The sequence below is a fragment of the Carcharodon carcharias genome, chromosome 3 (assembly GCF_017639515.1).
Source record: "Carcharodon carcharias isolate sCarCar2 chromosome 3, sCarCar2.pri, whole genome shotgun sequence".
Lineage (NCBI taxonomy): Eukaryota > Metazoa > Chordata > Chondrichthyes > Lamniformes > Lamnidae > Carcharodon > Carcharodon carcharias.
This window is the reverse complement of record NC_054469.1, coordinates 207582737-207609391: the sequence shown is the minus strand read 5'-3', so window position 1 is coordinate 207609391 and position 26655 is coordinate 207582737. Positions and strand designations below refer to the sequence as shown.

The 26655-nt window shown below is 46.0% G+C and overlaps 1 protein-coding gene across 1 annotated transcript in view; it reads right to left on the bottom strand.

Annotated features, from left to right (window-relative positions):
• LOC121276080 (sodium/hydrogen exchanger 3-like) overlaps positions 1-26655 on the bottom strand; it is a 155367-nt gene that overhangs the window by 50799 nt on the left and 77913 nt on the right. The window contains exons 4-6 of the mRNA XM_041184018.1: positions 17260-17338; positions 15275-15452; positions 14177-14397 (exon numbers count right to left, since the gene is read on the bottom strand). Of these exons, the coding sequence (XP_041039952.1) occupies positions 14177-14397; positions 15275-15452; positions 17260-17338 (478 nt within the window). The remainder of the gene's footprint in view (positions 1-14176; positions 14398-15274; positions 15453-17259; positions 17339-26655) is intronic.

Here is a 26655-nt window from a genome sequence, read left to right as displayed (position 1 = left end):
TAGCGCAGATGAATATGTGGCTTAAGAGTTGGTGCAGGAGGGAGGGTTTTAGATTCCTGGATCACTGGGACCACTTCTGGTGAAGATGGGATCTGTACAAGCGGGACGGTCTACATCTGAACAAGGGCAGGACTAACATACTTGCGGGTGAGTTTGCTAGTGCTGTTGGGAAGAGTTTAAACTAATTCGACAGGGGGAGGGGACACAGAATGTTAGCAGAATAGGGACACATCATGATACAGTAAAACAATCAAGCCTGTGGGAGTACAGCTGCAATAAGCTTCAAGGGAGAAGGCAAGGCAAGGCTGGATGGCCTCTACTTTAATGCGAGGAGTATTACAGGTAAAACAGATGAGTTAAGGGTGAGGATTGACATATGGAATTGTGATATAGTAGCCATCACTGAGACGTGGTTGAGGGAAGGGCAATTCAACATTCCGGGATATAGAATCTTCAGGTGAGACGGGGAGGGGGTAAAAAAGGAGGCATTGCATTATTAGTTAAGGAATCTGTTACTGCAGTAAGGAGGGATGATATCTTGGAGGGGGCATCGAATGAAGCCTTGTGGGTAGAGTAGGAATAAAAAAGGGCAACCACATTATTAGGTGTTTATTATAGACCCCGAGATAGTCAGCGGGAAATTGAGGAGCAAATATGTGCACAATTTGTGGAGGTGTGTAAAAACAATAGGGTAATTATATGAGTTGATTTCAACTTTCCCAACAATAATTGGGATAGACATAGTGTTAAGGGGCTTGGATGGAGTGGATTTCTTGAAATGTGTACAGGAAAATCCCAAGATATTCTATAAGTGCTCAACATCAACTCTGGACCCCATAAAGTTTCATGGCATCAAGTCAAACGTGGGCAAGGAAAACTCCTGCTGAAGTATCCCCTTCCCTCCCCTCAGCTGATGAATCAGTACTTCTCCATGTTGAACATCACTTGGAGGAAGCACTGGGGGGTGGCAAGGGCGCAGAATGCACTTAGGGTGGGCGAACTTCAACGTCCATCACCAAGAGTGGCTCAGTAGCACCACTACCAACCGAGCTGGCTGAGTCCTAAAAGACATAGCTGCTAGACTGGGTCTGCGGCAGGTGGTGAAGGAACCAACAAAGGGGAAAAACATACTTGACCTCATCCTCACCAATCTGCCTGCCACACATGCATTTGCCCAGTAGGAGTGAGCACCACACTGGTGGAGATGAGCTGCTATCTTCACATTGGGCCTGAACTTCCTCGGAGTGGAAATCAGTGTCAAATTGCCACTTTGATCCCAGTTACTTAGCCAAAATTCTGTCATGCCTGACCTTCCGACTCAGGCTTGGCCAGATCCAGGTAGTGCAGAGTGTCGCCGGGACCAAGTGTCAAGTACAGCTCCCTCGCAGGGAATGAAGCTACTCCTCTTTTTACAGCACTAGCTGCTGTAAAGCAGGTAAGTTTAAAGGTCCAAAGAAGTTTATATGTCCAGGACAGGCCAGGAAGAATGTAAGTATATAAGGTAAGTGGGTAGATTTTGGGAGGTGAGGGGTTCAGGGCCAGTGGAGTTGGGGAGTCAGGCCTCGGGGGGAGCGGGTGGGGGAGTTGGGCCTTGGGGGGAGTGGTTGGGGGAGTTGTGGCCTCGGAGGGGTGGGGAATCTTGCCTCGGGAGGGTCAGGCCTCGGGGTGGGGGGAGTGGGGAGTTGGCCCTTGGTAGTGTGGGGGTTGTGGGGGGGGTTGAGTCTCAGGAGGGTGGGGACTGTTGGGCCTTGGAGGGATCTGGCCCTGGGGGTTGGGGGACTGGGCCTCGGGGGAGTGGGGAATCGGGCCTCTGGATGGTCGGGTCTCGGTGGGGGGAGTCGGGGATCAGGGAGTTTTGGGGGATCGGGCATCAGGGGAATGTTGGGCAGGGGCTGGGTTGGTTCGGGCCTTGATGGGGGGGGATTTGGTTGGGTCAGTTCAGGCCTGGTTGGGAGGTCGGAGGGCAGGGTCGGATCAGCTCAGGCCTGGGAGGGGGGAATCAGGTCAGTTCAAGTCACATCTGGGAGCAGGGGATCAGGTAAGTTCAGGCTGGGTCGGGCCTCGGACACGGGTGGGGGTTGGCGGGGGGGGGGGGATGTGGTAAGTGGGGTCTGGTTGGGGAGCAAGAGTCCCCCTGTTTGTGGGGGGAATCCATGGGGGGTTAGTCAGGAGGGCGGAGGGAGATCCCTTGGATATCGTATGGGGGCAGTCCCATGGGAGATCCCGGTGGGGGGGGGGGGGGAGGTGGAGGCGGGGAGAGAGTGGCGAGTGGTTGGGGGGGGGAACCACTGGGAGCTTGGAGGGGTGGGGGCAGTCCTGTGGGAAGGATCAGTATGGGTCTGTGTAGTAGTTACCCAGAAGTCAGGAGAGGTTTTAATTCTTCTAACTTTTACTGGGTAAATATTGATATAAACCAAGTAGAACCATCTGACGTTTGCAATTTAAATCACATTTTTCAGATGGTTCCCAGTGCAGGGCAATTGTCCAGGGGAAGACGGCACTTCCGGGTAATTGCCGGGCAAACCTTACCCGAGAACTTCTGAAGGGGGTTCCCCAGCGCCTCTTTGGGGTACCCCACCAATACGACGCTGGGGAGCTCGGAGGTTATGGCCTATTGGGGATGCCCTCCATCGTGTTGTGTGGCACTGCCACTGTGCTAAATGGGACAGATGGCCAACAGATCTAGCAACTCAAGAGTAGGTATCCATGAGGTGCTGTGGGCCTTCAACAGCAGCAGAATTGTACTCAAACTCAATCTGTAACCTCATGGCCTGGTATATCCCCCACTCTACCATTGCCACCAAGCCAGGAGATTAACCCTGATTCAAAGAAGAGTGAGGAGGGCATGCAAGGAGCAACACCAGGCATACATAAAAATGAGCTGTCAACCTGCTGAAGCTACAATTCAGGACTACTTGCATGCCAAACAGCATAAATAGCAAGTGACACACAGAGCTAAGTGATTCCACAACCAACAGATCAGATGTAAGCTCAGCAGTCCTGCCACATCCAGTCTTGGACGGTGATAAGCATTCAAATAGCTCACTGGAGAAGGAGGTTCCACAAATGTCCTCATCCTCAATGATGGGGGAGCCCAGCTCATCAGTGCAAAAGATAAGGTTGAAACATTTGCAACAATCTTCAGCCAAAAGGGCTGAGTGGATGATCCATCTCAGCCTCCTCTGGAGGTCCCCAGAACTCAGTTATCAGTCTTCAGTCAATTCAATTCACTCCACATGTTATCAAGAAACAACTGAAGGCACTGGATACTGCAAAGGCTATGGGCTCTGATAATATTCTGGCAACAATAGTAAAAACTTGTGCTCCAAAACTTTCCATGCCCCTAGCCAAACTGTTCCAGTACAGCTACAGCACTGGCATTTACCTGGCTATGTGGAAAATTGCCCAGGTATGTCCTTTATGCAAAAAGCAGGTCAAACCCAACCTGTCCAAATACCACCCCATCAGTCTACACTTGATCATCAATAAAGTGATGGAAGGGGTCATTAAGAGTGCTATTAAGAGGCACTTGCTTAGCAATAACATGTTCACTGATGCTCAGTTTGGGCTCCGCCAGGATCGCTCAGCTCCTGACCTCATTGGAGCCTTGGTTCAAACATGGACAAAAGAGCTGAATTCCAGAGGTGAGGTCAAAGTGACTGCCCTTGACATCAAAGCAGCATTTGACTGGGTGTGGTATCAAGGAGCCCTAGCAAAACTGGTGTCAATGGAAATCAGGAGTAAAGCTCTCCACCGATTTAGCACAAAGGAAGATGGTTGTGGTTGTTGGAGGTCTATAGTCTCAGCTCCAGGACATCACTGCAGGAGTTCCTCAGGGTAGTGTCCTAGGCCCAACCATCTTCAGCTGCTTCATCAATGACCTTCCTTCCATCAGAAGGTCAGAAGTGGGGATGTTCACTGATGATTGCACAATGTTCAGCACCATTTACAACTCCTCAGATACTGAAGCAGTCCATGTATAAATGCAGCAACACCTGGACAATATCCAGTCATGGGCTGAAAAGTGGCAAGTAACATTTATGCCACACAAGACGATGACCATATCCAACAAGGAAAATTTAACCATCACCCTTTGACATTCAATGGCATTATCATTGCTGAATTCCCCACTATCAACATCCTGGGGATTTACATTGACCAGAAACTGAACTGGGCTAGCCATATGAATACAATGATTACAAGAGCATCAGAGGCTCAGAATCCTGCAGCAAGTAACTCAACTCTGGACTCCCCAAAGCCTATCCACCATCTACAAGGCATAAGTCAGGAGTGTGATCCCCACTTACTGGATCAGTGCAGCTCCAGGAACACTCAAGAAGTTTAACACCACCCCAGACAAAGCAGTCCACTCAATTGACACTCCATCCACAAACATTCACTCCTTCCAGCACTGACACACAGTGGCAGCAGTGTGTACTATCTACAGGATGCACTGCAGGGAGTCACCAAGGCTCCTTCAACAACACCTTCCGAACCCACGACCGCTACCATCTAGAAGTACAAGGACAGCAGATGCATGGGGACATCACCACCTGGAAGTTCCCCTCCAAGCCATGCACCATCCTGATTTGGAACTATATCACTGTTCCTTTACCATTACTGGGTCAAAATCCTGGAACGCCCTCCCTAACAGCACTCTGGGTACCTACACCACATGGACTGCAGCAGTTCAAGAAGGCAGCTCGCCACCACCTTCTCAAGGGAAATTAAGGATGGGCAATAAATGCTGGTCCAGCCAGCAATGCCCACATCCCATGAATGAATATAACAGGAAAAAGAGGCTCCAACATCCGGGCGTCATTTTTGAACAGCACCCGGACAGCCATTCACTCTTCCACTCTGCTCGTTGACTCCTGCTTCAGTCCTGGCTTGGTCTCACCCCTCCCTCTGCCCAGCCTTGGTGCAGAGTGTGTGACGGGCAGCTAATATGTCTCAGTGACGGTGTGAAAGGAAGGCAAAAGTAGCATCTGCTGACGCCAAGGTCCAGGAAAAAGTCTACCTCTCCAGGTGCATGCCATTTTTGTACAGTTGTGAAACAGACTGTTCTAAATTTCTGCTGGTTGGGCACTAAGTTTTGAGGGGGACATGTTAGCAGTGTGTTGGGCTTTTAATGAGAATTCATGAGATGCAAACGTCAGGAAACTGATTTTTGGCCCCCTGCCAAGTCTTGCTTCCCGTCCGGCATGATTCCCCCTGCTGACAGGAGCAGAAAATTCCACCCTCTGCGTCTCCACAGGGTGCATTGTTAAGCCGTTCCCACTCTCACCACACCCCACCCCCTCCAGACTTCAATGGGAAAGCCACCAAAAATAAAGCAATAAAAGTACTGGGCAGGACTTTCCATTCTGGAGGCTAAGTACGGTTGCAGGTGGGAAATTCGGTACAATTCCCGCTGGGCGGCGGGGCAAGTGATCACGAGAGATCTTCCACATTTCAGCGCATTAATTATGCATCAGGGTGGAGCTCGGCACATTTTGTGGTGGGGCGGGCAGGAAGTTGAGGGCAAATCATATGGGGCCAAATGTCCTGGCACCATATTTAAATGGCACCCAGACAGATATTTACTCAATGTAGGCCAGGAGCTCCACATTACTCCCCCAGAGTCCTTAGGGCCGCAGCTCATACTGTGGAAACTTGCAGGTGTGAGCAACCACATCCCGGGATATACGAGGACACCTCTGTCATTGTCTCTCACTCATCCCTAGATAAGAACACTGCCGGCCATGCACCCCCATGGCCAATGCTTGCCATGTTCGCCAGCCTCTTGACCGTATTGCCCCTTTTGGCTTTCTGCTAAGGCCCTTGTTCGTTTGTGGCCCCTGTGCCAAATGGTGATGGGTCCTCCTTCTCCTCATTTGGATGACAGCCATTACCAAGGCCTGAAGCCAACATCATCGACACCATGGTAGATCTGTGAACAAATTGGAGTGATCCATTAAGTAAGCATGTCCTTTTGTTAGGAAATAGAGATGGTTTAAGTAAGTTACATCGGTATTTGTGGGTGTTAGGAATGAATTTTAGCTTTAATGTTTAAGTTTGATTTGTGTTTCTATATCTGTGTATGAAATGGTCAAGTTGAATTTTAGTTTCACTTTAAAAGGTCCTTGCATTTCTAATGAGAGTTTTACGACTGTTACAGCTGAATTAAACAAACAAGAGTGGAAAACCTGGGCTGTTGCCGAGCAACAGGTGTCCCGACAGGCAGGCCGCTCCCACAGACAAACACACAAGAAACTGGAAACAGCAGTTTGACTTGGAAGCTGTTTGAGTTCAGTTGGTTTTGAAAGTAGCCACCAGGAAGAGATTAGAGCAAAGTGGACAGATAGCCAGTCCCAAGCTAAAGAAGAAAGTCCCCAAGAATCCAAGTGAGTGCGACAGGAGAAAGTCCCAAGACTGACTTTCTAGTCTAAGGAAGGACAAGAACCTGGAAAAGGTCCTGTTCTGTGGAAGTGAAAATAAGGAGCAGGGAGAAAGGCAGCAAGCTTCAAGCTTAAAGAGATAAAGGCTTGAGGAAAAGGTCCAAAGAGACAAATGAAGGTCTGTAACTCTTTGTTATGTGCATGTGAAGCAGTGGTGTACTGTTGATGGCTGAGTCGCTGAGAAAGTGTGCATGGAAGACAGCTTGAATGCATGTGGTGACCCAGGGAAGAGGAACATCAGAAGGAGAGTTCAAAATGATGGAGGTAAACCCTTGCAGAAGACGTCTGAGAGAAAAGTGTCGGTTTGGGAGAAGACTCCAAAGCGAGTTCTTAGAGAATGGAGATTGGAAACCCTTGTGTGAAAGATGGAGTTCAGTGAGACAGGTTAGCTCATGGTGTGACACGCATCTGGAGTGAGTTGGGGAGAGATCTATAGCATCTGGTTGAGGTGGCATCTGTCACTTGGTTTCAGAGTGTGGTCTGTCTGACCATAGGTCACCATAGTTTTACATGGACTGAGTACTTAGTGTGAAAATTAGAGTATAAGATAACTTTTGTAACCTGTGTTATCCTTACAAATCTGTATATATCTGTAAAGGTATAGTTGTGGGTGAAGGAGTTATGTAATATAGTTCATCTTTTCTTGTTTAATAAATACTTTTGTTCTTTTGTTAAAAGTTCATCAGCTGACTCCAGTGACTCTGTACAGTAGCCCCATCTCCACATATCTAGACAAACAAATAAAAGTTAGGATCTATCAAGCTGGGTTCTAGCCAGGGATCAGGCTTGTCCAGTGGTAACCTCAGCTGGGATTGTAACACTTTACAGGTTTTCCCTCCATCTCAAAACCAGCAGGCCAGTGCTAAGCCCTTCACCTGGCCTCAGTCTAGACATGGCATCTTCACCCCATCCCTTCCAGGTGAAGGCCATCCTGGAGGACCAGAGATGGGTGTTCCTCCCATTCATACATGATTACATATGTAGACATTGCTCTTTGACCAGGATGTGGGGAGCCATGTGCAAGAAGCCTCAAGCGGACACCCTTCCGCTTGTCTCCACCACCCCCAAAACTCTGTAGAGACCATTGCTTTGACAGTGTAGAAAGACTAACACATGATCCCTTGTCAGCCATGACCATTCACCTGGGAGGATGAAGATTTGGAGAGGCAAATTGGCTATCCTCTACCAGCTGGGTCCCTTGGAGGCATCCATCTCCCTCCCTCCCTTCATCCCTCGCTCTGACTGTCAAATGGCACAGAAAGCACAGCAGCTCCACGCCTTACTGGGACAGTGATGTTATGAAACTCATGAGTTGGGAACATACCTGCTGTGATGCAGGCTTCACCACAGAGAGGAGAACAGAAGTAACCACCTTTGATGTCCAGTTGCCTCAAAATTATTAGGGTCCCTTTTTAGTCAACTACTTGTGCTGACCTTGAGCTCCACCCACCGAAAAAGACCTTCCCCCCACTTTGAGAGTTCACACGTACAGAGCAACTGTGATGCTAAGAAGAGCCTTGAGAAACCCGTCAATGATGGGCCATTCTTCCTTTGACAGTTGTATGTCAGGAACCTAATCTCAATACATTAACATCTCATTGTGAGCCTAGCTTGCCGGAATCATCCCTCCACACTGGATCATCTGAGCACATCAGCGTTCACAACTGTACATAAGTGACGTGCACCTGGCGAGCTGCACTTCACTCAGGGCTTCGAGGTTTGTTTGCCTACCTTGCTTCGGGCAGCACTCATGGTCATCAGCACCAGGCTTCACAGACAGAACCACATCACTTTTAGGGGGGCTCAGGAACAGGTCCCTCCCTACCTGGCCAGCTGTAAGGCGAGGGTGGCTTTTCAACTGCTACAGGGCTAGGGCTTGCTTGGGGAAAGGGGAGAAGTGGCCTCAGGCAAGGGAAGAGGCTGCAGTGCGAGGGTTTGTGAGTGTGTGAGTTTAGAGTGATGAGATGATTGCTTTATACTGGTGGCATGGGTGAGATCATTCATCTATTTTCTGCGCTGGACGGTCAACCTCTTGTGTACAGTGTTGGCATTGACCACCTCTGCCACCACCTCCCAAGCCAGAGTGATGAGACTGATGGACCTCCTGCAGCCAAAGCAGGGATAGGGGACATCGCGGGAGGCCTCCATGGCAACCAGAAGGCATCTCAGGCATGCGTCACTTAACCGGGGGGTTGCAGTCTTCTTGGCTTTTGGGGCCATGTCTACACTGGAGCAGACCTGGTCTGGAAGCATTGAGAAGTGCGCGCGCAGTTGTAGTTTAACTATGGTGTCCTGCGTGAGGAAGCTGTGACATTATGGCATGGCAGGGAATTTGGAGGCCATGTTTCCTGTGGCTGCATAATTAATGAAGCGGGAATGGGACAACATGTCATGAAAACCCATCACTGTGGCCAGCAGGTAAAACTTGCCATAAAGGAGTGCAGTGAATGTTCACCAGATTGATTCCTGGGATGGCAGGGTTGGTGCATGAGGAGATATTGGGCTGACTAGGCCTGTATTCACTGGAGTTTAGAAGAATGAGAGGCGATCTCATTAAAACATATAAAATTCTGACAGCGTTGGACAGACTGGATGCAGGGATATTATTTCCTCTGGCTGGGAGGTCTAGAGCAAGGGGTCACAATCTCAGGATACGGGGTAGACCATTTAGGACTGAGATGAGGAGAAACGTCTTCATTCAGAGGGTGATGAACATGTGGAATTCTCTATCACAGAGAGCTGTGGAGTCCAGGTTACTGAGTATATTTAAAAAGGAAATAGATAGATTTCTAGACTCTAAAGCAGTATGGGGAGAGAGTGGGAGTATGGTGTTGAGATAGAAGATCAGCCATGATCATATTGAATGGCGGAGCAGGCTCGAAGGGCCGAATGACCTACTCCTGATTCTATTTTTCTTGCCGAATGACCTACTCCTGATTCTATTTTTCTTATGTTTCTAAAATTACTGCTTTCCCACTTTGTGTAAATCTGGTTAATCTGTAGATCTCTGGTTCTGTTGAGTCTCTAAACCGTGGGTCACAAAGATGAAGATGCCATCATCTGGTACTCCATCTCCATCAATATAAACCATCCCTAGTAACAGTGAGTCATATAGCAGATAGGAAATTTGACATGACCTTGCTTCAGCAGTGAATCATTTGGATGCTAAAATGTTTATTTTCCTTGTATTTCAATATTTTGGTTAAAAAAATCATGTTCAGTATTTGATCATTTAAAATTATAGAAATAGAGACAAATTAAATTAACTTAATCATAAAATGTTGTTTATGAAACAATGTGTACCATAAATCTTCCATTCTGTATGCCTTTAATTAACTTAATGGAACATGTTCTGTCATATTTTTCCTATATTATGCATGTATTATGCATTGATTTATATTATGCATATTTTATGCAAAAGTTGAGTATAGGAAAGTTTACAAACTATTCAGTAATTGTAGTGCTGAAATTGTTTATGCTTAGTGTTTTCTGTGCCTTTAACAATAATGGATTACCTTGTTAAAAATGATGGGCAGAGCCTTCTGCTCTTGCTGGTGGCAACCTTGGAGGTGGGAAGGGCATGTAATTAGGCAGGATGGTGGCATACTGGAACCTTACTACCTACCTGCCTCTACCAGAATCAAGTTCTGCATGGGAAGGCCCATGGTCCACTGCCCTGCCCGCCACCTACTGAGGCCCTTCAGTGACCGATTAATGACCACTTAAAGGCCTCATCCTATTGTCACTGCTATTAACTCAGCTGCAGATGGGTCTGTCATCATGTGGCATACACAGCAGGTTAAAACTGTGTGGCCAGCTTGTCACCACTGGGGAGAGTGGGGGGGGGATCCCATGATCAAAGGCATTCAGTGCTTGATCGAGGAATTTGACATCAGGAAGGGGAGTTCCCACTGAGAGCAACCCTTCTGCTTATGCTGCTGACCCTCTCCCCGTGACCTGCACCTCGTGAAGCCCCATCCCCACCCCCCACATTACTTACCTCGATCATTCCCCAATCCTGGGTCTCCGATGCCTGTTCCTCTGGCAGCAGCCATGCCCTCCCCAGTGGCACTGCTGAGTACACAAGAGCTGCCAGCCTCTGAATGGACTTCCGCCCCAGGGTCCTGATTCCCAGGGTAGGCCTGCCGATGGCCTCACCACTATCTGATTGGCTTGTGGTTCGGCAGGCCTTCCTGAAGAGAGGCCGTGCATTCTCTCAATGACGCTTCAGCTAGCAGGCGAGACCTCCTCCCCCCAATGCCTCAACAGGATTCTACCCAATGAGTGCTGCTTTGTAGGAAGCAGGCGGGACTGCTGAACACAATATTAAAACAAAAACCAACAGTTGCTTTGGGGCCTTGCTGTGCTGCACCCTGTAACCAAGTCCAGATCAGCAGATGGTCAAAAACCTAGGACTTACCAGGCCCACAAAGCAGCAATTGAAAGAAAAATGCTGGAAAATACTTTTCAAATTTATAAAAGTGCCTCCAGATGTTAAATAAATATTTCCTAAGTCTCCTACCTGAAAGCAATTATTTATAGTTGTGCATGTAGAAAATGTGTCTCTTAAAGAAATAGTATGTGATAAATCCAAAAACTTCAGATCTCTCTCAGAAGATGAAGAGAGAGGCTTAATTTTACTGAGCAATTATGTCTCTCGCATGTCTGGTGTTGCAAATATCTGATTCCATAATTCCTGTGTTATAGAGGTATAACTTTTAGTTTTCAGAATATAACTTTTAGGTTGGGGATTAAAGTGCTAAATGTAAGATAAATTGAATCTTCTGATTAAGAAACTGATAACCAACATAAATGCAATTCAAACAGATCCGGGGTAGTTATAGTTCAAAGTGGTTATTTAATAAGGTCAGAATTTGAATGGAGAATTCTTAAACAATGGATGACCTATCTTTGAAATTTTGGGTCTGCAGTTATTTCAATAAAGTGATTGGATTACTCATGTAATTCTCATATCAAAAGAAACTGGAAGTGCCTTTGTAAATAAGGGAGTTTCTTGGTGGAACTAGCAAGTCTGGAAGAAAGGATCACTAACTTCATTAGAGAGGCAAATTATTCATTAGGATCACAAAATCATAGGAACTGTTTTGAAGGTAAAGATAGTAAATTTACATTTCTGTTTGGAACTTCCTAAATTGCCATGGAGATGGGCTGTGGGGGATTAGGTATATTCCTTTATTTAATTTATTGGTGTGTGTGTTTTTGCTCAGAGAAGCAAGCAGTCAGCAGTTCAGTTCGAAGGCAGAGTTCATAAGGGAAAGGAGGCTGGGGGATTTGCCTAGCTTGGAGTTGGAGGAAGAAATCTACAATAATCCTCATAGTGAAAACAAACAGTTCAGTTTAGAATCAGGGAGAGAGGGAAATCTGCCAGGAACTCTGGTACAGGTATGGACTAGAAGAATAGAGCAATTAGAAAACAGGGATTTTTCTAATTTTCTGTTTAAGCCACTGCATAGGAATTGCGAAAGAAGCTCAGTCTCAAGCTGAAAAGTCTCAGATCTTACAAGGCAACTGTGGAAAAATTTGGAGTTTGTCCCAAGAAAATGTATAATCTTCAAGAACCTGATAAGTAGCCAAAGACATTCTGGGCAAATTATAGTGGAAAAGGAAAGGTTAAGTTAAGGATTTTATTCTAAAGTATCCAAATTATAAATTGATATACATAAATGTGTGATTGTACTGTTTGATGTAAAGAATAAGTAATTCCTTAAGACAGTGTAAAATTAGTCACACTTGCTTTGTTTAATATACAGTAAAGTTGTTTTTTAAGAAAACGCTGAGTCTTTGAATTTCTTATTAAACGTTAATGGTCTATACGGGGATCTAGGGGAATCATAATGCTGGGTTAAGGCCCCAACCCAGTTATCGAGTGGAGACTAGAATGCCAACTCCGAATACTGCATTGATGTCCATGGTGGTGGCGTTGCTGGGGGCGGGGGTAGTTGGGGGTGGAGGCGACCTTGTGCCATGAGTACACGTGGGCCACCACCAAACCAGCACTGATCTTCACCCCCAGGTCCATACCCCATCTCCCCAGTGTACTTAAAGGCAGGCAAATTGGAAAAGGAGTGGGTGGGAAAGGATGACTTACAGGCATTTGTGAGGGGGGATGTTATCTTAGAAGAAGTGTGAGTGAGGATAAGACATAACAAGGGTCAAAAAACAATGTTGGGAGTAGTTTATAGACACCCAAACAGTAGCTATACTGTTGAACAGAGTACTAATCAAGAAATTAAAAGAGTTTGCACCAAAGGCAATGCAACAATGGTGGCGGCTTCAATAATTATATGGACAAATCAAATCGGCAAAAGGAAGACAAGTTCATGGAATGCATTCAAGCCAGTTTCCTAGAACGACATATCATGAACCCAACCAGGGAAATGGCTTTTTTAGAACTTGTTTTGTGTAATGAGACAGGTTTAATCAGTAATCCCATTGTAAGGGATCCTCTGCGGAAGAGGGATCATAATATGATAGAATCTCACATTGAGTTTGACAGTGCTGTACATAAGTCTGAAGCTAGAGTATTGAACTTAAATAAAGCCAATTGCAATGGTATGAGGGATGAGTTGGCAGGATTATACAGTATGATGGTGTATAAGCAATAGTGAACATTTAAAGAAATAATTCAAAATTTTCAACTAATATACATTCCATTGAAAAGTAAAAACTTCATGGGAAAAGTGATCGATCTGTCACTAACTAAGGAGGTTAAGGTCAGCATTAGATTCAAAAAGATTTATGATATTGTCAAGATGAGTTCTGCAGTTTGCCTGACAGTAAGCCTGGGTTTAATTGCTGGGCATCAAAGGAAGGCTTAGGTTGTTTTACTGACAAGAAGGTATAAGGTATTTTTGCTTGGAAACAATGGCAGCAGTCTCTGAACTTACAATGAATAGTTCCCAGTCTCTCAAAATCCCAGAAAGGTGTAGTTGGTAACAGGTTGTAAACAGCTGTGCTGTTAGCTATCCATTTACTTCTAAGATGAAATGGAGTTGGGATAAAGGATAGCTAATTACCATTTCTACCTGGATGCAAGGTTAATGCATTACACCTGGGAGAGAGGGCAGAGGATGCCATTTTGGAGATCAGGTACAGGCTTCCCTACAAGTCAATGACTAACACAAACAGACAACAGAGGCTTTGCGTGGTCATCAGAAAGAAGAGGCTGCTTGGTTTTGTGAGCTACCATAGCCAAATGTAGGAGGGAGATGGTGTAGTCAAAGAGATGCATTTTGCAGCCATCTAGGGAAGTTGGGAGATTCGTTCTGGCATGACAAAGGTGAAGAAGAATCATTGGAACAGGCTTGACTGCAGGAGGTGGATTTAAGAAACTCTCTGAAAGTTAAAGGAAACACCTGGAAGTGGCATTTGCTGTTGTTACTTGCCAAAGTTACTGCTTGGTGAAATGGGGAAAAGCGAAACCATTGGAAGCTGGAAGCAACTGTGACTGTTTGCTAAATGGACTGTGATTCTGTGAAGAGTGTGAGGAGTGACAAGTGTAAAAGGGGAACATCATTTTCAATAGTTTAAATTATAAATTGCCTCCAAAAAGAAAATAGTGTTTTGGCAAAAGTGTTTCTTTAAACATTTGTTACACTAATAGTTTTAAAATGTGGAATCTTGTCCTGCCATTTTTTCAGCTATCAACTAGAAGTTTGAATCACTTTTTGAAAGTTACAGTTCTCTACAGGAATCATAACCCTTTGAGCACCCACCAATAACTCTGTAGACAGAGATGAAGACCAGTGTGAAAAGGATAAAGGCCGTGTTCCATGTCCATATATTTGTATCCACTGCAGAGATTCCCAAAAACATGAAGATAATGGTCTCTGCTCCACTTGCCAGCATTTTCATTGCATACCTAACGGTGGTAATAGACTGCTCGCAGAGGTTGGCCTTCACATATTTCTGACAGCAAATGCCACAGAACGCGATACTGGTGAAAAAGAACCAAGGCTGTTTAAGGGTGGAAGAACTGAGGCAAATACTCAACAACATCTTCCCCATTGAATCACGCAAGAATATAGGCCACATTTTCCCTTTACTCCTCTATCTGGCATACCTGAGCAGCTTGCCTTCTGCAGCGAGACCCAAGAGGGTAATCTTGAACCTGCGCTCATGCAGCCATTGCTGCTCTTTAACCAGTTCTTAGTGAGCCCTGGAAAAACAACTGCTCACCAGCAAGGAGGAACTTAGCCTTTTGCTCAGTTACTCCTAATACTGAAGAACTGAAGCCCCAGGAGCTCCATTTCTCAGTACAGAAGAGAAGAATGCCTATTTTCTCCAGAAATAATCCATTAACAGTCCTTTTCTCAGAAACCATACACATAACGAGCATGAGCATTTCCAAAATTTTGTTAGCGGGTTCTTGAATTGAGTGGATCAGGGTGGACCATGTACAAGATAGACTCACCCAGTTTCCAGTCCTCACATGGGGATGCATAATTTCAGGGGACAACAGAGCCAAACCAGATCCTGTGCTCACCCATCATCCAGACTAGCTCTGTTTCCAACAAGGGTCACTGGGTAGTAATCAGCAACAGCCAACTCTCCCCACAGGAGCTCAAGGACACCATGGCTGATTACAGCAGCCATACTGCAGCCCCGTTGATCAGTTAATACTGATTGAACCTAGCACCTTCTAGCCTTAGGTTTATTGACCAAGCCAGCAGGAGAGCTCCTTCTTCCCCTTTTTGTTGGGTAGCCCCAAACTATGCACCATCCATAGCTGAGAATGTTGAAGGATGCCCTCTCTGTTTCTAACTACAGGTTGCTAAGGCAACAACACAGTTAACAGTAAAAAAAATACTTACGCTAATATAGCAGAAAGGGAAAGTATCTCTGCAGTGAGGTAGGTCAAGTATGAAATGACAAAGATAAATGCAGGTTCGATCACCCTCACATGCTTAGTAAATCTGGTTACCAGGGACAACAGGAATCCAAAGATGATGCCAATGACAATTCCACCCAAACTTACGATAAAGAAAGAAACTAGAAAAAAAGAAGCAAACAGTCCAATTTAAAACTTCAGTCTGAAGTAAAATATGTCAAATATGAAGAAGGACACTACTATATCAATATACTACTGGATATTGGCTAACAATAATGGTAATTTGTATTTATATAGCACCTTTAAAACAGCAAACATCATGAGACATTCGCAGGCATGTTATCAAATTTAACTTGACACCAAGCCACCTGAGGGTATTTTGGTGTAGTTGATCAGAAGCTTGGTCAAACAGGTAGGTTTTGAGGAGTGTCTTAAAGAAAAAGAGAGAGGTACAGCGGCAGAGAAGTTTAAGGAGGGAATTCCAGAGCTTAGGGCCTCGGTGACTGAAGGCACAGCCACCAATGGTGCAGCAATTGTAATCAGGACCTCCGGGTTCCTGCCCACCCTGACCTTGCAGCAATTTTATGCTAGGTTGGGCAAGGCTTCGGATGGGAAGCCCACCCTTGACCCAATTGAGGCTGTTAAGTGACCAATAAATGGCCACTTAAGGGCCAATTTTTTTCCTTAATTTTTGGGCTGGCGGGAAGTTTGCAGATCTGTGGGGGAAGGCCGGAAATAATCCAAGTGGATCTGGCAAAGAAGAGAGGGCAGGAGGGCCCCCATCAGAAGCCCCCTTCTGACTTGGGCGCACCCCACCTACCCCCACCGCCCCCACCGAAGGCCCACTGAGCTCCGGACCTCCCTCCCCCCCATCGGCCTCTACTCCGGAACCTCGATCGCAAATGCCAGCACTGCCCGCCAGGACTTCCCTACCCTCCCTGCATTGGGGCCCCTGACACTTACCTTTTCCTCAGGTTCCTGGACTTGGTCTCAGGCCTCCTGCTCCAGTTCCTCGTCTGGCCACTGCATCACTATTGCTGCAGGGACTGGAGATCTGCCAGCCAATCAGATTGGCCAACAGCTCTCTGAGGCGGGATTTCCTCACGAGTAAAGAGCAGAAGATCCAAATATTCAGGCCCAGAAATCCACATGAGGCCAGAATTGGAGGAGTACACATTCCTCAGAGGGCTGTAGCACCAGAAGTAGGTATAGAGATGGCCACATAAGATTTGTAAAGGAAGAGAATTTTAAAATTGTGGTGTTACTTAACTGAGAGCTGATGTAGGTCCAGTGAGCGCTAGATTAATAATGGAGGGGGTTTGGTGTGAGTTCAGATACAGGAGCAGAGTCTTGGATTAACTTCAGTTTATGGCCAGTCAGGAGTACATTGTTATTGTCATGCTTAGAGATAACAAAAGTATGGACAAGGGTTTCAGCAGCAGATGAGCTGAGGGATGGGGCAGAGTCGGACAGTGTTACAGTGCTGTTGCAATCTTAGTGATTGTGTGGATATATGGTTGGGAGTTCATCTTGGGGTCAAATACAAATATGGCTGCGAACAGTCTGGGTGGGTCAGCCTTACAGAGTTTCCAAGGAGAGGAATGGAGTCAGTGGCTAAGGAACAGCATTTGTGACAGGGACCAGTATCTTTAGTCTTAGGCTTAAGAGTGACAGCCTTAAGAGAGCATGGGTTCAAGTTCCACTTAAACACATAAGCTAGGCTGACACTCCAATTCAGTCCCGAGGGAAGTTTGCACTGTTGAAGGTGCTTTGCATTTATTCTCATCCTGAGATCTGTACAACTGAGGGGTTTGCTGGGCCTCCGCAGGGGGCAGTTAAAAATCATAAGTGTGGGACTGGAGTCACATTTAGTCTGGATCAAATAAGCATGGCATGTTTCTTTCCCCAAAAGGACGTTAAATGAATCAGTTGGGGTTTATTATGGTTGTCTACCTTATGCTCTCATACCTATGCCTTTTAAGTAGTCCAGGCCTTCAATATTCCCTGCTCCAACTGCAACGAATGAGTCAAAGATATAGTACAGCACCTAAAAAAAGGAGAAAAATTATGTTTGAGATCAACCCTGGTTGCAGTAAAGATACTTTATAGAACCTAATACAAAAGTAAAAAAAACTGCAGATGCTGGAAATCTGAAATAAAAACAGAAAATGCTGGATACACTGAGTAGCTCTGGCAGCATCTGTGGAGGGGGACACATGGAGTTAATAGGCTGAATTGGGATCCTGACCTCATGGTAAGAAGCGGGTTCTGAGCCCGCACTTGCTGGCAGTGGGGCCTGCTCAGCAATTTTAACACAGGTGGTCTCCTAGTCGGCCAGCTCTGGGCTCACTGTTCAATTAAGGATAGTGAGCGGGCTCCAGATGCTGTCCAATTACAGGGCCAGAAGCTCTGAGCTGTCAGCAGTGGGATAGAGTGAGTGGGTCGCTGCTTAGGAGTGTGGGAGACTGGGAGTCTCCCAAAGCTTAGTTTTTTTTAAAAATTAAGAAATTAAAGAGGCCGAGGGTCGGAGGTGAAACCCCTCGGGATGATCACTGGGGCCGCGGTGAGGCTGTCCTGTCACAGCCCCACCTTTGGCTCATGAAGCTTTCTCCACTGGAAGGCAATTGGGAGGCTGCCCCCATTTAGCTGGCAGCCTGTCCACATGGCAGAAGGATCACCCCATCATTGGCAAAGTGCCAACGGCAAAGTAAAAGGGCCCCTTATTTTTCCTTTAGCTATGTAAATCAGCAGCTTGCCCCCTTGGGGAGGGCAAGCTCTCTGCATCTGGTACCCCTGTTGGTAAAGTGCCCCAATGGCAGAACTGCATCAAGAAGCCTCCCAGGAGCCTTTAAAATCCTGGCCAATGTTTCACATTGATGGCCTTTCATCAGAACAGTTCTAATGAAAGGTCATCAACCTGAAATGTTAACTCTTTCTCTCCCCACAGATGCTGCCAGACCTGCTGAGCGTTTCCAGCATTTTCTGTTTTTACCTTGTAAAACCTTCCTGCTCTGATATGAAAAGCCCCTGGATTCAGACATCTTAATTTCCATCATAGGATTTCACAACACCTTAAATATTCAAACAGCCTCTTTTCATGCAGAACTTGAATATTAACAAACAATTGCTCGACAGCACAGAACTTCAATATTGCTGAAAAGAAAGACATGTTGTCAAAGCTTTTCATCTTCCACTGATCAATGCACTCATCAAACCCAAGAATGCCAAATTTCAAATGCTCACAACAAGCTATACCACAGCAGAAGCGTGTGCTGATGGTTGACAAGTCAACTCTGATTGGCTGAGGCTTTGCCATAGAGAAAACAACCAGAAACTATAGGCTCCCCAAGCTCTCAGGTACAACGCACAAGGCTTGAACATATTCCTTTTGTTTGCAGAGAATGGGTCCCTACTTATATTGCTTCTAACAAGCATAAATGACCCACATTATGAGTTTCATCAATTATCTTAAATTGGTTGTTAGTGTACTTATTAGTGCCCTCAGGATTGTTCAGTAAGTGCTACCTAATCTTGGAATCACATCTAACAGTCGAGGTTTTGCTTTGGGTTTTGCAAGCACAGCTGGTTAAGTATGGTCTGTAGTGTGCCTATTATGAACAATCGAAGGAATATGCTGTTTGATCTGATCAGCCAATCATTGGGATGTATGGTCTAAGTACCTGGCATTGCACCGGCATGGAAATTCACACATGACATTGCATAATTATGTGGTTGGCAGAACATCATTTTGGACTGATAGTAGCAATTGAACAATATGTTAAGCAAGCTGTCTCACATTGCCAAAATGCAGTAGCTACGTGAGTAGTATTTTCCATTAATAGAATGCTGCTGTTAGTCCAAAAGTCCCCAGTCCAGCACTGGACCACCTAATCTGGGCACTTCACTGCAGTGATACAGAAGGGCTGCATTATCAGGGATGTCATCTTTTAGGTGAAATGTTAAAACTGAGGTCTGTGCTGCCTGTTTCACAGGATCAGGTGGGCATAATAGACCCCATGGCACTCTCTGAAAAAAAGCGAGAAATGTTCCACACTCTATCCTGTCTAATAGCCTTGACCAGTGTCATCTCTTCTATATTTCATTTTTCTTACACTGCAACATTGACAACACTTTAAAACTACTTCATTGGCTGTTTGGATGAGCATGTGGGCTGCAGGGTGGATGAGCAAACTGACCATGGCACCATGGTACAGGAAGCCATCCAAGTGAGAAAGCAAAATGGAGTGTAGTGGTAGTAGGGGACAGTACAGTGAGGAGGATTGACACTGTTCTCTGTAGCAAAGAGTGAGAATCCAGGCCACTTTGTTACCTGCCGGTTCCATTGTTCGGGACACCTGCTCAGGGCTAGAGAGGTACTTGCAGGAGGAGGGGGAGGATCCAGTGGTCATGGCCCATGTAGATACCAACGACATAGGCAGGATGAGGAAGGGGGCTCTGCATAGTCAGTATGACGAGCTAGGCACCAAATTAAGAAGCAGAACCTCGAAGGTAATAATTTCTGAATTATTACCTAAGCCACATGCAAATTGGCATAGGACAAATAATATTACAGAAATGAATGCGCGGCTCAAAGACTGGTATAGGAAAAGCGGGTTCCAGCTTGTGGGGCACTGGTACCAATATTGGGGAAAGTGGGATCTGTACCATTGGGACGGTCTACACCTGAACCATGCTGGGGCTGGTTTGTCACAAGCCACCTAACAAGGGAAGTAAAGAGGGTTTTAAACTGAATAGTAGGGGCAATGAATCAAATTTGGGAAGATGTGGTAAACCAAAGAGTAGAGACAAAGCAAGAGAGACAAGTATTAATATGGGAAATGACAAACGGACTGTGACAGGAAGGGACAGAGACTACAATTCTAAGAGTAAATCAGCAGATAAGGCAGTTGCTACAAAAATAATAAAAGGACAAAATTAAAGGCTCTGCATCTAAATGCACATAGCATTCGGAACAAAACAGATGAACTGATAGCACAAATAGAAATAAATAAGTATGATCTGATAGCCATTGTCCAGGTAAGGCCACAGGATGACATAGATTGGGACCTGAATATTGAAGGGTATGTGACATCTAGGAAGGACATGAAGTTAGGAAAAGATGCCTGTGTGAGGGGTTGGGGAGTAGGGTTAGAGGGCGAGCAGGGAACCTCGCGCATGCACTCCCTGAGGCACAGAGCTACCTCAGGGAGATGAAGGTTTTCGAAAATTAAAAATAAAGAATTTTGAAATGTAAAAAAAAATGTCAGAGTCACATGAGCAAGGATATGTTATGAATGAAATTAAAACATTTTTATTTAATTTTTATTTGCGGTTGTAAGCTTCATTTCGCTCATGAAGGTTGGACAATCTAACCTTAAGGTTGGACGGGCAGCAAAAAATTGAACTTAATTATTACTTTAATGGCCGCCTTTTAATTGTCGGCAGGCACACTGCCGACTGCTGCACACGCCCACCGGCCGAAATATCCCGAGTATGCGCAACGACGTCAGGACGCTCGCCCGATGTCACCGTATGTCATTTTACACTCATTCAGGTTGGGAGCACGCCCACCCGGCAAGGGAAAAATTCTGGCCCTTGTATGTTTCTTCAATCACCTCCAGCTCTAGGCTTCCAGTTGCCCAAGAAGCCCCTGCAGTGTAGCAATTGGCCAATACGATCACATGGTCAACTAACTAAAGGCACTCAGCACTTCACTTTACCACATTTGGAAAACAACTTATGAAGAGAATGTAAGGAGGCTACAGAGTGGCATAGATAGTTTAAGTGAATGGGCAAAAAGGTGGCAAATGGATGTAGGGAAATGTAAAATCGCTCATTTTAGCAGGAAGAATAAAAAGTAAGCTTATTATCTAAATGGTGAGAGATTGTAGAGCTCGGAGATTCAGAGGGATCTGGGTGTCCTTGTGCATGAATCACAAAAGACGAGTATGCAGGTACAGTGAGTAATTAGGAAAGCTGATAGAACGTTATCATTTATTGTGAGGGGAATTGATTACAAAATTAGGGCGGTCATGCTTCAGTTGTACAGGGCATTGGTGAGACCACACCTGGTGTATTGTGTACAGTACTGGTCTCCTTACTTAAAGATGTAAATGTGGTAGAAGCGGTTCAGAGAAGGTTTACTAGGCTAACACCAGGAATGGGCAGTTTGTCTTATGAGGAAAGGCTGTACACATTAAGCTTGTATTCACTGGAGCTTAGAAGAATAAGAGGTGACTTAATTGAAACCTTTAAGATCCTGAGGGGTCTTAATAGGGTGGATGTGGAGAGGATGTTTAATCTAGAACCAGGGGACTCAGTTTGAAAATAAGGGGTCACTAATTTAAGACAGATGATGAGAAATTTTTTCTCTCAGAGGGTCGTCAGTCTTTGGAATTCTCTTCCTCAAAAGGCAATGGAGAGTCTTTGAATATTTTTAAGGCAGAGCTAGATAGATTCTTGATTAACAAGGGGGTGAAAGGTTATCAGGGGTAGGCAGAAATGTGGGGTTGAGGTTACATTCAGATCAGCCATGATCTTATTGAATAGTGGAGCAGGCTCGAGTGGCCTACTCCTGCTCCTAATTCATATGTTCGTATGTAAAGGGCTTTGGGACACTCTGGTGTCATGAAAGGCACTATAAATATGCACGTCTTTTATTCTTTCTGCTTCTCGGACCTTGATGTGCATTGATTGGCTGCCATATTTGCCTACATAACAGGGTTCTCCTCCAAAAGCAGTTGAGCGTTTGGAAGCACTTGAGGATTTGACGATGAATCTAAGTTTTCTTCCCAATTCTGAATAATTTTCAAGGTTGGGCAGATGAAGACAGGTGTATCCAGATTTGTGTAAAATATGAAAATTATACCTAGCAATTGTAATTTGCAGATACATGCCTTAAGAATAAGGAAAGCTACTGACACACTTGTAAAAAATCATTGTACTAGTGCTTTGTCTATAGTTATCACTAGAGGGCACCAGGCTTATGCATTTCAGACAACCAGGTTTCACATGTACAAACAATAACCATCTTCACTGAAGTGTCAGGCTGGATTATGTTCTCAAGTCTTTGAACCCACAATCACCTGAATGAGAGGCAAGAGTGCAAAGAACTCAGACAATGCTAATGCCATGCGAGTGAAAGGTATACAATAATACTCCATGAATGCTCGACCCCACAGAAATCATGGGCCATCTCTCCACTACTATTACAGTTATAATTGACCTTGATCAACATTGGCTCAACAATAGCATTCCTGCCACTGACTCAGAAGGATATGGGTTCAAGTCCAACTCCAAAGACTGGAGCACAGTCCTGGCTGACATTCCAGAACTGAGGGAGTGCTGCACTGTCAGAGATGCCACCTTTCAGGTGAAATGCTGAAACCAAGGCCCAATCTGCCCTTTCAGAGCCCTCAACAACTATTCAAAGAAGAGCAAGGGTTTTCGGTGTCCTGGTGAATATTTAACCTCAACCAACATCATTAAATTAGTTCATCTCATTGTTTACCTTATTGCTGTGCGCAAATTTGTTGCTGCATTTCTGTGCAATAATGGCTACACCTCAAAAGAATTTAATTGTGAAGAACTTCAGGATGTCATGAGGCAGTGAATGGCACTACCGGAATGAGAGATCTTTATTTGGTGCCTCTACTGGCTGTTGTAGAATGACTGCATGCCATTGTAATGTAAAGGTGCTCGACAGAGCAAGGGTTAATGTGGGACCGGATAATAGCACCGCCCACGGTATGATATATAGAGTCACATGGTAATAGACTGAGAGAACAGACTAGAGAGAACAGCTTGGAGAGAACACTCTAGAAGTAACCTACATGCATGGTGAGCAGCATCATTCATGACAATATCTGGGATCTGTAAATAGTTAAAGACTAACAATAAAGGGTCCATGTTTAAATACACATGACCTTCTCATCAATGTGCCACAACAGCCAAACACATATTACAACACTGGCACTGAGTTGGAGGACCCTGAAATCCCATAATCAGTAACATAGTTTTCCACTCAGGAGACTAAGTGCGGTGACGGGCAGAAAGGTAGCATGGATCCCGTTAGCCAGCATGGCAGGTTTCCACGCCAGACCTTCTGCTTTTCACCTCATTATGTATGCATGAACAAGGAACACGTCATATCTCATGGCAGGTCAGGCTGGGATTCTTTCGCCCACCATTACCTCATCGGCTCATATTTCTAGGTGCCATATTGAAACAGCACCCACACACACATTCAGTCTCTGCAGTCCAGGGCTTGTCATAGCAAGCACCAGAATAGTCCTGAGAATAGACAAGCGCTGTGCACCCAAGTTCAGCAACAAGGTATTGGCAACATTCCTCCAGGCAGTTGAGGACTGGCATGAGATACTTTACCCCCATGATGGGACCGGACATCCACTAAGCTCACCACCAAGGCTTGGGAGCTGTCACCTAGGGCAGTCAGCACCTGCATTCCTCAGAAGAGGACTGCTATCCAGTGCAGGAAGAGGATGAATGATCTCATCCACTCCAACTTCTAGTCAACCTTCTTCTCAATCTCAACTCACACTCTCATAAGGCCATCAGGCATTCGCAAGGTCACAGTCTGCAGGGATCTCACACACTACCAGCACAAGGGAATCATCACTGATTCTCTCACATGCACTTTTACATCTTCACCTCTTGTCACATCCTGCACAAGCTGTGTCTTCAGCCCTTACCTTGGTCCACTCAGCACACACACAAGATAGGCATGCTTATCATCTGAACTAATAACAGAAACTGCTGGAAAAACTCAGCAAGCCTGGCAGCGTCTGTGGAGAGAGAAACAGAGTTAACATTTTGAGTCTGAATTACTTCTTCAAAGCTTATCATCTCTTTTGGCATCCGTCCTGCTCACAGTCTGTCCAATTGTCTTTATGCAGGAAAAACTCGCCTATAACAATGGAGAGAGATCCCAGACTGAAGGGGGAATGCCGGTGCTTTGAGGAACAAGCTGGCTGGTGAGGACTGGGAACGTTTCTGCACCAAAGGCAAGGTCGGCATCTCCCACCAAGCCAGTGAGGGTCCATCCAGTAGTCATCGCCCACCCATGGACACTGTGAATGCTCTTTAATGTGGGTGACTATCCAGCCAATCACTAATTATCTCTTCTCACTATTACTGCCATCAGCTAGAAAATGTGGAGGGACACCACCAACCATTCCATCAACCCCAACCCCCAGGCCACCTTGGATGAGGATCCAAGGACCCACTAGATGTAGAGCCGTCACTGCATTCGCCTGTACCCTCCACCAGCGCAGAGACACACACTTCGGTGGCATCTAGTTTTAGAGCAGGGTCAGGTTATCATCTGGTCAGCGCAGCACAGATTCAGATCCACAGCAGGCGGAGGCAGTGACAGCCAAGGTCACCAACACCAGGAGGACTGCTGAAGGCCAGGCTGCCCATAAGCCCGAGTCCGATGGTGAGTCCTCAGAGAGATGTGGGAGCTCCAAAGACAAGCAGGGGGACAGCAAGCAGGGTCGTCAAAGGCCATCACCAGATTAGAACAGAGAGTGGAGGCGTCTGTCCACGTTTCAATCTGATGTCGTGGCACCGACATGTCAGCACATTGAGGTCACCATCGGAAAGATAGTGACCACCATGGAGATCTTGATCTAGCAGTTTGTGCCGGATATGTGCTCGGACCCGCACACCATCTCTATAGCCATGGGATCCATCAGTGGCTCTGCGAGAGGGGGACAGGGCACATCAATCTCCCTCCAGGAGTCCCTTCTCCTCAAGGAGTCAGGAACGGACCCTCGGGCACCCACAGGAAGGAGGAGCTTCAGCCGGACACCCTGGGCCAGTCCACCCAAGACTCTCCTTGGCTGTCCAGGCACTCTAAGTCCCCTCTGTCCCCAGCAACACCAGATACTCAGGCTGAGGAGAGTGCACCTACCCCTGAGCACGCGACCCAAAACAGGCCGGGGCCCTCGAGGCCTCAGCCCTCCAGAGAACGCGCGCCAAGATCACAACAGAAAACAGGACAAAGCAGTCAGCAGGCTGCCTCCACCTCTGCTGTGGATGTCAGGGAAGCACCTAGACATAGCAATCGGGTTAGAAAAATTAAGAAATATTAAGAGCGCAATGGTGGCTCGGGTGTTCACTCACCGCACACATTTTGCATTTCTATAAACATATTTTGCTTATCAGAAATTCTCATCTAAAGAACGTCTCTTCTTTCTGATTATATGCTCCGAGGTCATACAAGTGCCCCCTCACTTATCTCCCATCGTGTGCCTCGGGTCGATGGTGTCTTACCCAATCACAGTACAGTGAGTCGCCTTTCTGTCCACAGCAGCGACACGAGCAAAGCCTGTTGCTCTATCAACATGGTGGTTTGGGTAATGCATACCTTAGACTTGCATCAGAGGACCATATCATGTGGTCTCATGAGTATAGATTTTACAGTTTGGTTTATTCCCCTGATGCTGCTGCACTGAAGACTGGTCTATGTGGATCTTATAGGTTTTAATGACGACCCACATTGGAGTCAATCTAACTTGGTACATCTTCCAATGGCCTCCATGTAATGCCTGTCAGGCTTGAGTATGGATTACATTTCAAGTAATAGTCAGAGATCTTAGGCACTCATGACGGCCTGTAGCATGACATCGTCATCACGTGTACAGCTAGTAATCACCCCAATGGTTGTTCCCACTCACCACCTGCACAATGCAGAGCTATGGACCTAGCTAGAACTTAGTGACTCCTAACATGTCTGTCAGACAGTGATGACTATGCGAGGTCAGAGGTGTGTGTCTAGGCTCATGATGCCAGACTATTAAATGGGAAGATGCTGCTCTGGTCCTGAAGCTCTGGCTAGCGTGCCTTGACATAATCCCTGAGCCAGCTCTCCAACGGGCAATCATCATGGTTGTCTGATCGTCTCAATGCCATCAGTGTGCTAGGTTTCCTCGTATCGATCTGAACTGTGGAGGCCTCAAATGGGATCAGAGCAAAGCTTCACTACATCTGATGTGTGCACTTTATTATCAATGAAGTAACTAAGTAATGTCTAAATGCAATGTCGACATTTTCTGGGCCACAGATGCCAAGGCAGTGCTGGGTGGGAACTTGGTAAGCTCCACATGAAGGCTGGATCATGAGTGGTCAATGCTCAGATGATGGTGCTGTTGAAGCTCTCTTTGTGTACACAAAGGTGGTCTGACTAATAGGCTCACATCGATGACTGAGAGTGACAGATCATTGCATCCTAAAGAACAATCTTGTGCTGGTGACTCAGTGTGAGGATGAGGTCAGAACATTATCATAGCATGAAAGATGGCCAGTGGAGAGATATCACAGTCCCAATTCAGATCAGACCTC